Source organism: Terrapene carolina, unplaced genomic scaffold, assembly GCF_002925995.2.
Source record: "Terrapene carolina triunguis isolate 2854851 unplaced genomic scaffold, T_m_triunguis-2.0 Scaffold233, whole genome shotgun sequence".
Lineage (NCBI taxonomy): Eukaryota > Metazoa > Chordata > Testudines > Emydidae > Terrapene > Terrapene triunguis.
This window is the reverse complement of record NW_020664584.1, coordinates 10,268,067-10,282,848: the sequence shown is the minus strand read 5'-3', so window position 1 is coordinate 10,282,848 and position 14,782 is coordinate 10,268,067. Positions and strand designations below refer to the sequence as shown.

Here is a 14,782-nt window from a genome sequence, read left to right as displayed (position 1 = left end):
CAATGCTGCCTACCTGAGTCTGCAGAAAGTCTGACACACTAATGCTGAGAGGTGGGAACTGTACAGCATTCACCTGTTCATTGCTACCGGGGCAGAGCTGGAGGGGGTGTGTGTGTGTGTGTGTGGGGGGGTGTTGAAGCGAAGTTAGGTGGAATAAAATCAGCCTGTTTCCTAAATCTGCTGATTTTTCTGCACTTCACCTCCAGGGGCCATTGTGTGCGTGGGGAGGAGGAGCTCCCCATGTCAGCAGCTGCATGGGATGCAAACAGCCTCTCTGGCTTGTCCTAGTGAGGCATACAATGAAGTCTAGCTGCTGTGATGCGATTGAAGTTGTTTTACATAGTTAACATTCAGTAAACCAGCATTACCCTGCTTCACTCCCCTTCCATCCGGATTTTATATGCTGATAGTCTCAGTAGCCCCGGCAGTTACAGATCGGTGCTTACCCCTGGTTGGAAACTGGATGAGTTTGTAGCGCACAGAGTGAGAGCCAACCCGATATGCTAACTAACAGTGCTCAGCGGCCACTAAAATCAGGTCAGAATTGAAGTAGGTGGCGTGTGGGAAAGTCAGGCTGGTGATCCGAATGATTGTGGCTGGGGCTGTAATACGCCATGACTTTCTGGGGTTATAAATGAACACTAGGCACCACTGGGAATCAGAGAGCTTTCCTTTCTAGCCCTGGACTGAACAAGACTCTGGTCCTTAAATGGTCCCTCAGGCTAGCAGTTCTATTTTGGCACTGGTCCAGGACTTAATATAGAAAGTCCAGGCTCTTGGACCAGTGTAATTTTCTCTCGCTGGACGCGTCTCTCGAATTCGATATATCTCCATTTGCTCGGAGTCCCTGAGCCAGTCTGTGTGGCTGTGCTCGTTCATAGCAAAATCAGTCTGAATTAATTTGGTGATAAAAGGTTTCCTGAGATGCTAGATTGAATGCTCCACTGAAATCCAGATTGAATATGCCTGCTTTCCTCGCTGCTTCCAAGCAGTTTGTCATTTTTATTTTTAAACCAATCAAATTTGCTGGGCAAGATCTGTCCTTTATAAGCTCGGGGTTGGCTGCACATGGGTGTGTTATGCCCTAGAGGTGAAACCTTGGCTCCATTGGGTCTGTCTACACTGCAATTAAAACCCCGCCTGTGCCAGCTGACTTGGGCTCGTGGGGCTCTGGCTAAGGGGCTGTTTAATTGCAGTGTAGATGTTTGGGGTCAGGCGGGAGCCTGGGCTGTAGGACCCTGCAAGGTGGGAGGGTCGCAGGGCTCAGGCTCCAGCCTGAGCTTGTACTTCTACACTGCAGTTAAACAGACCCTTAGTCCGAGTCAGCTGGCATGGCATTTTAATTGCAGTGTAGACATACCCATCAAGGCCAGTGGCCAAACTCCCACTGACTGTGGTAGAGTCTGGATTTCATTCTAGATATTTAATGTTTTCTAGTATTTTGTCTTCACGCGTAAAAAAAAAAAAAAAGACAATACCAATAATTCCACCAAAACCTGGCGAGATGGTTTCCGCTGGAAGGTTTTGATCATGGTAGCTCAAACAGAAGTTGTGGGCTGGATGCAGGAATTGCTGGGCGAGGTTCCCATCTCCTGCGTTATACGGGAGGTCAATCCCAATGGTCCCTTCTGGCCTTGGAATCTCCGACTTTGTGAGCAGGAGCAGGGAGGCTGCTCCGTACAGAAGTCATTCTCCAGACTGCTGGCACTGGTGATGCAGCTGTCTGCTCAGAGGGAAGGACTGTTACATTTTCAAATGTGTGTTTGCGCCCTTCTCATGCACGTGCAAAGCTCAGCTGTGCAGTCACGAATCCCCGGCGTGAGTGCTGTGGGCACACGTGTCAGGTATACGTTTGTTCACTCACTTCCAAAAGCTGAGCTTCTGAGGAAGTAGATGGCTTTATTTACCATTTGGTACCTTTCTTACTAAAACCATTCCAGTGAGGATTTGGGGACGCTGCAAGCCAAGTTGGCCCAGAGGTGGGCCATGCAATTTCCTGCTCTGAGCTGCTGCTCTCTTCCCTTCAGTCAGAGCAACAATCGTGCATTTATAGATAAGTTTAGACTTTCTAGCCACTTCACAAGAATTAACCAATGGGGATGTGAGGCCCAGAATGCAATGCTGGTCCTGAGCTGAGGTGCCTGGCTGCATTGCAAGCTGGGGCTTGTTGTCCCTCTGGGGCCACGCTGCCCTGTATTAAAGAGCATCTGCTCCATTTTATGCCACCCGGTGCAGCTCTTAAGAGTCCTTGCAAGCTCTCAGTGTGGCCCTTGGTTGGGCGAATTTGGGGCACCTCTGTCTTAAAGGGGCAGTGCAGACTTAGGCAAGGCTCCAGCTTAGAACTGGCTGCTTCCCTGGTTGGTCTGCTGAGTTGTCCCTCCTCCAGCCCATCATGTTAGTTCTTGAGACATGAGGACTCCCTTCTGCTGCCTGCCCTCAAGAGTGGAGCAGCAGGACAGAGTGATGCCCGCACCACTCGCTGTGCAGACCCCTAGTGTCCTGGGTTTGTTGCTGCCTAGCTGTGATGCTGCAGGTGGGCGAGAAAGAGACTGTTTTGCATCAGGCCATCTGAAGAGCTAGTGGTTACATTTTGGGCTGGTGTTCTCTAATTTGACATGTTTAAGACTTGTTTGGTTTCTGAAGCTGATCACATGTGTACATGGAGTTCTTGGGAGTAACAATTTCCTTCCCTTGGTTTTATATTGGAGGCATTTTCATCTAGAGCAGGGGTAGGCAACCTATGGCACACGTGCCGAAGGTGGCACACGAGCTGATTTTCAGTGGCATTCACACGGCCCGGGTACTGGCCACCGGTCCGGGGGGCTCTGCATTTTAATTTAATTTTAAATGAAGCTTCTTAAACATTTTAAAAACCTTATTTACTTTACATACAACAATAGTTTAGTTATATATTATAGACTTATAGAAAGAGACCGTCTAAAAATGTTAAAATGTATTACTGGCACGCGAAACCTTAAATTAGAGTGAATAAATGAAGACTCGGCCCACCACTTCTGAGAGGTTGCCGACCCCTGATCTAGAGAAATACCTGCGTGCTGTACTTGGATGCTGGGGAGGTTGGGGGGTGGTGGGTTGGACTGCTGTACTCTGTACTGCACGGTTCCAGCCCCTGCCCTTTATTATACTCCTAATAATAATAGCTATATAGGGCTTTCCAAAGGTGGGTAAGCATCCCTGTGATACAGCCTTTCATTACATGATTGCATACGGCTGCTCAATCCGCACTGCTCCCCAGGGCTGTTTGCTGAGTTTAATTGGATGCAATCGCAGCCCCAGCGACTCTTAACAATGCAGGTCTCTTGCTAAAAGGCAGCTTCATTGCTAAGGATCCTTTCTCCAAACACGTCTCCCACGAGGCCGCTCTGCCCCCTGGAACTCGCTGTTCCAAAGAGCTCACTGTGTGTTCTTCCTTTCCAAACAGCGATGGTATTTCTGCCCTGGTGCTCTGATCCAGAATAGCTCCTGGGAACAGTCAAAACCCAGCGAGTTGTACGCGGCGTGTTGGCACAAAGATTTTCTTTTCAGTTTTTAATGCCAGTGTGTACCTGCAGTGGTATGCGTCTTGCCCCGATGGCCTGGCCTGGTGCTTTCTCCGATTGCTGCTTCCCACAAGTGGCAATGGGTGATTAACCTGGCACAAAATGGCACCTGGAATCGTGAGCTGGGTTGGATTTCTCCCCTTTGGCATTTCAGGAGTTCTCATTCATCTGGGTGTTTGTTCTCCCTGCACTCTGAGGAGCAGCTGGGTTATAGCCTTGCTGGAAGGTAATCCTGGATTGCCTGACTGATAGTCTCTATTTGCCAACAACAGTGACTGGTCCCCATAGCCATCCAGCTTTGGGACTCTGCCTGAGTCTCAGCCTTCTGGGTGTTCCTGGGCCAGGCTTTTGGCAGGGTGGGAGCCACAGGCGCCAGGCTTGTCGGTGTGGGAGGGAGGTGGGTCCTGACTGAGCAGGTCACAAAGAAGGCTCTTGGGGAGTCTTCCTGTTGGCCAGATTCATGCCACGTTTCACTGGCAATGAGCATGAAATGGAGCAAATTTGTGGCTGGTCTCATATTTAATATGCACCTTGGACACCCAAGTCTCAGGAATGCAAGTAGCCTCTGCCCAGGGAGATGGAGCATGGCATGCTAGGACCTGTAGTCTGCAGAGCACACCTGTATCATTACGTATGTACTTAGCACCAGCAATGTGCTGCCCAGCACATAGACACCCCTTGCCTCAGGGCTCTTCCCATCAGGGCAGCCATGGGACGTGGAGCAGAACTCTGTGGGCCACGTTCGTTCACCCAGTGCCTTGTTCTGTTGTTACTGTGGTGAAGTTCCCCGCATGAAGGAGGTGGTGTGGCCAGGGCTCTGGTCTGGGAGGCAGGAGGTGGGCTCTGTTAGTCACCCTGGGTAATTTGTGTGCTTTGGTGACCCTGCCTTGCCCCTTGCGTTGTCCTTTACACCTTTGTAAAATGCCACCAGAGCAGGAGTCTCCACTCACCCCCTTTGCCTAGCTGAAAATGGCTTCAGAAGGTGGGAGGCAGGGAAGACTTGGGACCTGCTCCCTGGGTCTCTGTTTCCCCATCTGTGAATGGGGTTCCGAGCCCAGCTCCGGGATGCCCGGTGGAAGGGCTGTGTACGTGCTATGGGTCTCTGGGGTGGTGGCCAAGGGGTTTGCATCGCATAACTTAGCAAATTCAGCAACTGAAGTGAGGGGGAGAGTGCTGTGCGAGTGCTTCCCGATAGCAGATCGAGCTGGTGCCCTGGGAGATGATGCCTCGTTTTATCATCTGAGTTGACATGCTGGCTGAGACAGGCCTGCTAAGCCATTGTCCGTGTCCCCTTTTCATGCTGGCTCAATCAAAAGGCTTTCTAATGGGTGCTGTCCGGTGACTGGCTTTCTGCGGCTGATCACAGCAAGTGACTCATTGGCCTGAAAAAACAAGAGACTTTATATCCATGCTCCCACCCCCAAAATCCACTCAGTAAAAGCCTGAGGGTTTCAGGGAAGGCAGCAAAGAGTGGGACCTGCAGAGGAACGGCAGAGACCTGCTGTCTGCGGTGGGGTCCTGCAGCTGGGGCAGCCAGGAGTGCCAGCTGGTGCGAGCACTCTCTAGAATGGGCGATGGGTAACGACTGGAGGAAGCCCAAAGGGAGGAGTTCCCCCTCTCACCTAGGGTTGTGCACTGCCATCTGGATGGGAATTGTGGAACCCGTGGGGGGAGGGACGCTGTATTACCATCTCTCTGCCCTCGGACCTGTCAGTCTGGGGAGGGACTTCGCCCCTCCCAGCTGGCCCAGGCTTTCCTGCCACATCCCGCACTGGAGCCCTTGCCTGCTTGGTTGTTCCTGTGGCACCAGACAGTGATGTTCCCAGTGCAGGGTTCTGAGCTTCCAGTGGGATGAGGCAGGAGAAGCTGGGCTCGAGCCCCAGGGCATTGTGGAATAGGGATGGGAAGAGCTGCTGTATTAGCCGTCTCTCTCCCTCCCTTTGCTCCCACGTGGGAATCCTGCCGTGCTGGGGATGGCTGGTGTCTGTGTTCTGTACACAATAACGCCTTTTCTCTCGCCTGGCTGCGTGGGAATCCCTAGCACTGTACATGTTGAAAGCATTTCTTACGTATGTGGAAGGGAGGGAGCTGACTAAGGACTAGCCCAGTCCTGGGGAGAAAGGAGCTCCGGCAGAGCAGTGGCAGGGCTTGCCCCAGGCCATGCAGCCAGCCAGGTTCCTAAGGAATCTAAGCGTGTGATTGCGCACCCCTGCAGTGCCCTATGCTTGTGCAGATGCAGTCACTCGCCTGGTGTGCAGCCCTGGACTCTGCGTGCGTCAGGAGTCCCGTGGATCTCTGAGCCAGTGAACCAAACCGCCTCTTGGGAGCTCCTGGCTCCCTGTCCTGAGCTCAGCCTGCTAGGCAGTACTGCCCTTGAACTTTTCCTTAGCAAAGGAGGCCCCATTGCTTGAGGGCTTCGAAGGAGATGCCTGGTGCTGCCTTGCCAGGGGCAGAGTGGAGCTGCGGGGGCACTCCTGAGACATAGGGGAGTCAGACACGCTGTACTGGCTGCTAAAGGATTAACCGAGGTCTCTGCTTAGCAGAGATCCCTCCCTGGGACGCGCACACAATCTGCTCTTTAACCTTTCACTTTGGCGTTAATGTTGCTTGGTGTTGGCTCCTTTGCCATAGGGTGCCAGGCCTCCTGCAAAGCTATTGCCTCCTGGAGGGCGTCAGGGCCGCGAGTTCACCTGAGACTGGCTGACTCTGTCCAAAGGGACAGCCCAGCGCTGTGGCCTGATTTGTTTTCCAGCTTGGGGGAAATAAAGGGGGGGGGGCTGGTAAATGTCCCACTATCCTCCCCAGGTGCGGGTGTGCCTCTCTGCATGGCAATGAAACCCCAGAAACTGAATGGGGCTGCAGACCCTGACAGGTCCTGCTGCTGCTGTGACCCCCCTCTGACCAGGGCAGGGAGAGCAGAGCGTCCCCTTTGTGCTGGGGTGTGTTCCAAGAACACTCCTAGGCAGCAGAGCTGGGCTGAGGACCCTTCGCTGGGCCGGGTCAGAGGTTGGAGCGCAGTGCAGTCTCTCTGTGAATCGCTCCAGCGCGAGTGGTCCCCAGGGCCGTCTGCTGCGTTGCCGAAAGATCTCTTCCTTGTCAACCTGCATTGCTCTTGTTTTAGCTGCTGCTTCTGTCTGTGCTTCGCCTGTCCACACCCCCTCCTTCCTTTTTATTTCACTGTAAATATTTACGCCCCGTGCTGCACCTCCCCCTCTTGTCGCCCTTGCTGGAGTCTCTCAGGTTTGATTTGTTTCTGCGGGATGTCAGGGTTACTCAGCATGCTGTCATTGCAGGGGGAGTTGGGTGTTCTGGAATTACCGCCAGTTCTCTGGGAGCAGGAGCGTGCTGTTTGTGCAGCGGTGTTGTGGGTGGGTGGGTGGGTGGGTGGAGTAGCGTAGGTACCCAGAGAGTCAGTGCTGTGTTCTTTCACAGGCTGTCAACATGGGCAGCGGTGCACCGCTGGTACAGTGGGGTGAGTTGGGTATGCTAAAGAAAAAGCAGGAGCCCTTTATTATTCACACGTTGCTCTTGTGTAGCCCTAAAGAGACCTTGGCTAATTCAGCATGTGCCTGAGGCAGGGAAGGTTTTGTTAGCTCCATTATAAAGAAAGGGAAACTGAGGCACTGAGCAGTTACGTGAATTGCCCAGGGTCACACAGCGAGGCAGCAGAAGAGCCCAGAATAGAACCCAGGTGTCCTGGCTCACAGCAGCTGACTGTGCCCTCTGCTAACAGCTGGCGGGGGCCTGAGCACTGAACTAAGACCTGTGGTTAGCAGGCTGCAGGCTGCTTTAGCGAGCCCTGTGTTCTCGGTGTGTCTGTTCGGGACAGACTCCAGGGGCCATGGACTGGGAGCACGTGCACCGGGAGGACATCTGAGATCTCCCAGACTGATGGCACAGGGCTGTGCTGCCCATGTCCCTAGCCCAGGCTGCCTGCCCGCCCCTTCCAGATCCTGGGCACAGTGACACGTACGCTCAGCGCTGGAACTGGCAGGAGATGCCCCACAGCTTGCAGAACCCTAAGCAGTTCTTGCCGCTGCTTTGGGGCTGACAGCCCCCTTGATAGACAGCGTGGGGACCAAGCCCCACCCCCATGTAGGAGGTGTTCTCTCCTGGGCCTTTCTCTCGGAAATGGCATAGAAAGGTTCTGTCCTCTGCGGGAGCACAGCCGAAGGAGTGGCCCATCCAGTGCTGCTGGGGCCCAGGTGGGGATGTGCTTAGGGAATGAATCGCACAAAGTTGAGCCTCCTGGCCCCTTGGCTTGGGCTAGGTCAGCCTAGTGCCTGCTGCAGGTCAGCTGGGGATGGTAGGGAGAGGAGCAGGAGTTTGCACATGGCCAGCCATTGTCTAGTGCATTGTGGACCGTGGCAGAGAACTGCCATTGTCCTTTCGCCCTTGGCACCTAATGTGCTGTGCAAAACGATGGTGAGAGTCTGAGTCCAGGGCGTGTGTCCCAGGCTGGTGAGAGCATTGCAGGGCAGGGCACCCAGGCTGGGCCCCAGAGGGGGAGGCTGGAGCTATCCCTGGGCGGTGCGCTCGCTCCCGACATTTGAGATGGTCTCTATTACTCCCTGTGGCAACAGCAGCCTCTTGGAGGCTCAGGCTGCAATCCCTCGCCCACCTCTCTGGGAAGCACCTGCTGGCATGGGGCTGGGGTCGGGCTGGCTCGCTCTTGCAGGGCTGGGCAATTTAACGTTCCTTTGGGGAGGGATCTGTGTAAATGGGACAACATTGATTTTGCCAGCAGGTATAACGGCAAAACCATAGGGGAGGCTGAGCCCAGGGCCTTGGTAATGCTGCTGTGTGGATCTTTCCCTGCTGCATAGGAACCCCTGCCCTCTTTTATCTCCGCATTGGAGACGGTGTGGGGTCATAATCACCCAGGTCTAATTAGCCGTGTCAGCGTAGGGAGGCAGGTCGGTGATGGGAGTCACAGCGCGGGGTGGTCGAGCGGCCGACTGGACTCACGTAGCTGTGATTCTCTCCCATCCCTTGGCCTGTGTGGAGCTGCCAGTGCTGGGAGAGAATGGAGCCAGCGTGCTGGGGCAGGGCTGGGGCTGGGGCTGCGTGTCACAGGGGTCCATGTGGCTGCTGCAAGGGATGAGCATGAAACGAAGCAAATGGGCTCCTCATCTTTCACGTGGATGGGCTAGTGGTAAAAGCACAGCAGTGGGTGGGAGAAGACCTGAGTTTTATTCTAGCTCTGCCCCTGGCCTTAGACAAGTCATGGAATGACTCTGTGCCCTGGTTTCCCTATCTCTAAAAGGGGATAATATTGCCCTACCTCAAAGGGGGGGTCGTGAGGTTCAGGGGTGACCTGGGAGGAGGGTTTGTGCCTGGGGGGGGGTCTAGAAGGGCTGGGAGGCTTGTTTTGGGTTTGGTTTCTTCACCTCAGAAAGCTGAGGGTAGTGGAGCTGCGGGACTCTTTGGAGAAATCCTGCGAGTTGGGAGTTATCTCAGCCCTATTCGAAAGGGGCCACCGGGGAAATGAATCTTTAACAAGGAGAGATTCTCTCTCTCCTGTTTCCCAAGAGTTTGAGTTAAACACAAACAAAAATGGAAAGAGCATTCCCAGCCGTGTGATCAAACCCACTCCCCTGTCACTGGTGGGTCGAAGGTCTCCCTCGGTATGGCCCTGCCAGTTCTCTAGGCTCTGCTGGCGCAGAGGAGATGCAGCCTCAGGATTTCAGATGTAAAAAACAAGCAGAAAACACAAAGCCTTGTTAAAACCTTGAATCCTCCAGCCCTGTATCCAGTCTAGGGAAAGCAAATGGGGGAGGGGCCTGCCTGCGTTCCTCACCATTGATTGCTTGCCAAGGGATTTGGAAGAAAGAGTGTGGGTGGGCGGTGCTAGCAGAGGGCAAGTCCTATTCTCACTGGTGGTGGCCAGTGAAGACTGCGGGTGTGGCTTGTAATAGGCTCAGTGGTCTCTGCAAACCCCTCCAGGCTCCTAGGCAGCCTCGTAGATCTATCTGGGCTGCACGTGTCACCCTTTCAGCAGCTCCCCTAACTCTAAGCCATCCTGAGGTCCTGTACGGTTCGGCCCAAGTCCCCCAGGTGTCAGCAGCCACCACCCTAGTGGCTGCAGGGGAGGGGAATTGTCCCCCTCCTGGGTCTGGCTGGCGCAGAGCTCTCTTTGCAGCAGTATTATGCTTTCTCCGATCCCAACAGCAAAGCCTTTGCCTCTTCCACTGCCACACAGTTGGGTGCCCCAAACCAGTTAGCTTAGCTGGTTAAAGCCTGGTGCTGATAATACCAAGGGTATGGGTTCGATCCTAGTGTGGGCCCAAGAGGGCAGTGTGGGCCAGTGGATTGCCTTTGCGGTTAGGAGCAAGGTGGTTATGAGTTCTAATCCTGGCTTTTCCTCTGCCTCTGGTAAATCACATAATTATCTGGTGCACCCCAGACAATGGAGTAGGTAAGCCCTGACCCAGGCCGAGCCTGCTGTGCTGGGGGGTGGCTTGCTGTCAGCAATGACTTGTTTGCTTATGAATCTACAGACACATTCAGACTGGGAATAGGGTGTACATTTTGAACCGTGAGGGTAATTCATCATTGGAACAATTTACTGAGGGTAAATGGGTCCTCATCTTCCTCATCCATGGCCATTTTTCCGTCAAGATGGGCTGTTTCTCTAGCAGATCTACCCTAGGAATGATCGTGGGGCTGGTTTCTGGCCTGTGTTGTACCGGAGGTCAGGCTAGGGTATCACAGTGGGCCCTTCTGGCCTGGGAAGCTGTGGATCTATGAATAAATTCATTCATGGGCCCTGAGAGGCAGGTGGGGCCGTAGCTCCTTCCTGGAGCTGCAGACTGCCCCTGGGGACTGTGAGGACACTGTCCTGCTTATGGGATCACAGTGGCACCAGTGTTTGTGGTCTGGTGCTAGCTGGAGCTGTGGCAAACTGAATTGGCATCACCCCCCCAGAGGGGTGGAGCCCAGTGACTTGCCTTTCATCTGTGGGGAGGCGTCTCTCTCCGGCACAATGGCTCTGTCGCCACCAGGCTCTGCCACTGCAGCACACTGCTGCATGCCCCCCTCCCCCGGCCCCTTGTCTCCTTCCCCATTATGCTGTCGGCTTGCCCCGTCCCTGGTTATGGAATCCAGCAGGGCTGGCTGGCAGTGTGCACTCATTCTGCGCCCCCAGCGCAGGACCCCCGACCGCTCTGCTCTGCTCCTGTAGTCAGGGTGCAGTGACGCAGCAAGTGTCTGCGTGAGGGCAGCAAGTGTCTGCGTGAGGGCAGCTGGGTGCACACGAGGTGCTCTGAGCGAGGTGGGACTGGAGCTCGCAGGCGGTGCCGGCTACATCCAGCCGTACTCTGTTCCTTTTTCCAAGCTGCTCCTCACGACCATGTCGGCTAGACAGCGTTATGGCTTGGAAGGGAAAGCTGAGATTCAGCGACAAGGAGCGTGCTCTGGAGCTCCGGATTTGCAGAATACACAGTCCTGCCAACAGCACCCGGAGCACTGTCTGTGCCTCACCACTAATTAATGCAGCCTGCGGGGGGAGCATGAGCACCCCCAAAACTGCTTCATCTCATTGAGGGGCCGTGGCACCCTTCAAATCCTCTGTGGGCTTGGTACAAACGAAGCGAGAGGTTCATAGAGAAGGAAAGTGTTGGTAGTTGTGGGGTGTGTTTGCAGGTAGGTAGTGAAACAGTCATTGCTGCTCCCCAGAGACCCCCAGGGGACCCTGGGCCTGGTGATTTCTGATGGTGGCTTGGGGCACTGCCCCCCCCTTGTGGCTGATGAACCTGGTGCATGGCATGGACAGTACTGGGGGGAAAGGAGCTTCTTTCTGTGGGACGTCTGCCCTGCAGGCTGAGGCCTGGTGTTCCCGGGGGGCAGCTCAGGGCAGCAGATGAGAAGGACTGGGTGGGTGATCTGTGGTGGGGGCTTTTCCTGTCAAGAGTGGGTCTCTCTGATGCACGTGTCCCTCTCTCTCAGGATGAGATCGAGGAGCTGCGTGCAGAGATGCTGGAGATGAGAGACGTCTACATGGAGGAGGATGTCTACCAGCTGCAAGAGCTCCGGCAGCAACTGGACCAGGCCAGCAAGACCTGTCGCATCCTGCAGTACCGACTGCGCAAAGCGGAGCGCCGCAGCCTGCGCGTGGCACAGACTGGGCAGGTGGACGGCGAGCTCATCCACAGCCTGGAGCAAGACGTCAAGGTAAGACGGGCCCAAGCCACATCTGCTCTGGCTTCTGCTCTCAGAGGACAGAAAGCTGTTAATCGTGGGAGCTCAGATGCTGCAGGGATGGGGACCTTGCCAGAGAGACCTCTGGGGTCACGCTGCTAGGTGGGCTGATGGTGTATGCAGGGCCCCAGAGTTGGACAGGACTGACATGTGGTCCTGTCTGAATGGTGATTATTTCTTATTAACCATGTTTATTGTGGCAGTGCCTAAGGACCGGCCAAGACTGGGGCCCCGTCGTGCCAGGGACTTTGTACTGCAGATGCACCCACGGGCTCTAGCCAGGCCCAGGCCCTGCTGCGCTAGGTGCTGTCCAGACACATAGGGAGAGACAGCCCCTGCCCCAGGCATTTCCAATCCTAGTTAATAGGGGCAAGACCCAACCAGTGGGTGAGACAAACCAGTGTGGGGAGGGTGGGTGACAGTACTAGGAGCCCAGGCCAGCCATGGATGGCCCAGGACTGGAGGAGTGGCTCAGGCACTGTAATCTCGGCCCCCCAGTCGTCACCAGGCCGTGGGGCCAGGGCTCTGTTTCTGCAGCCAGGAGCATTCCCGGGAGTCTGGGAAGGGTTCTGGCTCCTCCCCGGCCCCTCTTGACTCGGGTGTGTGGACCTTGCGCCAGGAGGCGTGATCCCAGCACACGGAGCGGTGCCCCGGCGTGCTTGGAGTGAGCTGAATCAGCACTAGCTCGGGTGCCTGCACATGCTGCGTCGCACCATATGACCGCAGTGTAGGCGTAACCATAGTGACCATAACGGTGCCAGTGCAGCTGAATGCCCTGGGCTGCGTTAGCCATCAGGCACCATAGGCCCATGCGTGGAGTCTGGCTCTGGGGCGGGTGGTACCACTTGCAGCCAGAGGTGTACACTAGGGCAGGCTGCCCCAGGCAAGGGCCCGAGGGCCCGCTGCTGCTCTTTTGGTGGCTGGGGGACGGGGACCCTGCTTCTGTGGCTCTGAAGTCAGCTGGGTGTGGAGGTGCCCCCCCCCCCCCCCGCTGTCGGGGTGACAGGGAGGTCCTGTGGCAGTTACTGGCCTGTGGAGGCTGGGAGCTGCTATCCTACTTTCCCTGGGATGGAGCAGAGGAGTGGGCCCTTTGGAGGGGTGGGCTTCTCTCTGGCCCAAGCAATGTGAGGGGAGGGGCAGTGGATGGGCAGGGTGGGGGTTGGCTGTACCCCCTCCACGCTGGCTGGCTGTGAGGGGTTGAACTGGCCAGTCCCAGGGACCGCTGGGCTCATCTCACGTTGCAGGTAGCCTGTAAGGTCCTGCCCCTCCCCCTCACCAGAGGGGGACCGGCACTGTGACCCCATAGCCCTGCATCTCCCTTCCCTCCTCTGCTCAGTGGAGCCTTGGGTTGAGATTTCTGGGCTCTCCTCTCCCATGGCAGCATCTTTCTCCTTGGGATGGGGGGGTACGGAGGAGCACAGCTGCAGTAGGAGCCACGCTTTCCTCTGTCGTTCCCCTCAAATGCCCCTTCGCTTGTGCCGCCCCAGTCGAGTCCGGGGCTCCTGGTCTCTCGGGCAGCGATTTGCTTTCCCACCAGTGCAGCTTCGACTCCCGGAGCTGAGCAGCTGAAGGGACCAGCGAGGGCGAGCTGTACCTGGGAGCTGGCTAAGGGTCTGAGCTAGCTAATGACTGTCCCAGGCAGCTGGGAAAGGGGGCTGCGTGGCTCCGCTGCTGCCCCGGGGATGGCGCAGGCTCGGCACTGCAGCACCCACGCTGCCGGATGGATGGCTGTGTCATCTTGTGCCCTCTGCGGCATGATCCCAGCCTCGGGACCTCTGCTAGAGCACTGGGAATAGCACAAGCAGCAAGGGGGCAAGGGACAGATGTGGGGAAGAGGTCAGGGAAAGGAGCTGGGGGGGAGGGAGAAAGGAAAACAGGAAGGAGGGGGCGGAGAGAGGCTGGGATGGAGAGGGTGTGGAAGGAGAGGGAGGAGAGAGGGCTGGTTTGGTACAGCTGGGCAGGTCATGAAGCTGCAGCTTTTTCTGACCCTCGCTGAGTGTGTGGGAATTGTTCCAGCTGCAGAGTTGTAGCCTGCAGGTCTCCGAGGGGCGTGTCGCTCCGAGATGCAGCTCGCCCCATTGTGGTGGTGCTGGCCATGCTCAGTGACCTGGAGCCTGGCTAGGACAGAGGCTTGAGCCTTCCTGACAACAGGGAATGGCTCCCCTTTTCCCCAGCCCCAGATGAAGCCCTTGTGGAGCCACAGCTGGGGGTGTGTGTGTGTGTGTGTGTGTCCTGGCTCCTACCACATGTCTCTGCCATGCTGGCAGAGCTGAGCCCTTGTTGGTTGTAGCTGGTGTCGCTGAAGACTGGTTTACAGAGTAGAGCAGAAGTGATCTGAATTTTGTGGGGCTTTAATTCCTAGCATCCCTCAGCTGGTTGCTCCCCACTCCTCAGTAACTATCATTGCATCCAAGACCAACAGACAGGCACGTTTACCAGGTGTTCCTGCTGAAGTGATCAGCAGTAAAACAGAGAAGTGTTGGCACTTGAACTGCCATCCTTAGGGTTCACTGTTAACATCCATTGAGTTCACAGCTCTTTACAAGTTTCAAGACCACTGGGGAGGTGACGATGGATCAGCCAAATGCTGTTCGCCATTGGAAGGTGACCTTTACAACCATTACACGTAGAAACTTTAAAAACCTAAGGCCTGGTCTATAGGTAAATATTACATTGGCCTGGCTATATCGCTCAGGGATGGGGGAAAATTCTGCACCCTGTTCTACGTAGCTAGGTCATCCTAACCCCCAGGGTAGATGCAGCTACGTCAGTGGTTCTCAAACGTTTGTACTAGTGACCCCTTTCACATAGCAAGCCTCTGAGTGTGGCCCCCCTTATAAATTAAAAAAATGTTTTAATATATTTAACACCATTATAAATGCTGGAGGCAAAGCGGGGTTTGGGGTGGAGGTTGGCAGCTTGCGATCCCCACGTATAACCTCGTGACCCTCTGAGGGGTCCCAACCCCCAGTTTGAGAACCCCTGAGCTATGTCAACAGATGGATTCTTGCTGACCTAGCTAC

General features: G+C 55.4%; 1 protein-coding gene across 2 annotated transcripts in view; it reads left to right on the top strand.

Moving 5' to 3' along the window:
* The window catches only part of SOGA1 (suppressor of glucose, autophagy associated 1), an 85,679-nt gene that overhangs the window by 10,719 nt on the left and 60,178 nt on the right, over positions 1-14,782 (top strand). For both annotated transcript variants that reach the window (XM_024194553.3, XM_024194554.3), the window contains exon 2: positions 11,508-11,732. In XM_024194553.3, the coding sequence (XP_024050321.2) occupies positions 11,508-11,732 (225 nt within the window). The remainder of the gene's footprint in view (positions 1-11,507; positions 11,733-14,782) is intronic.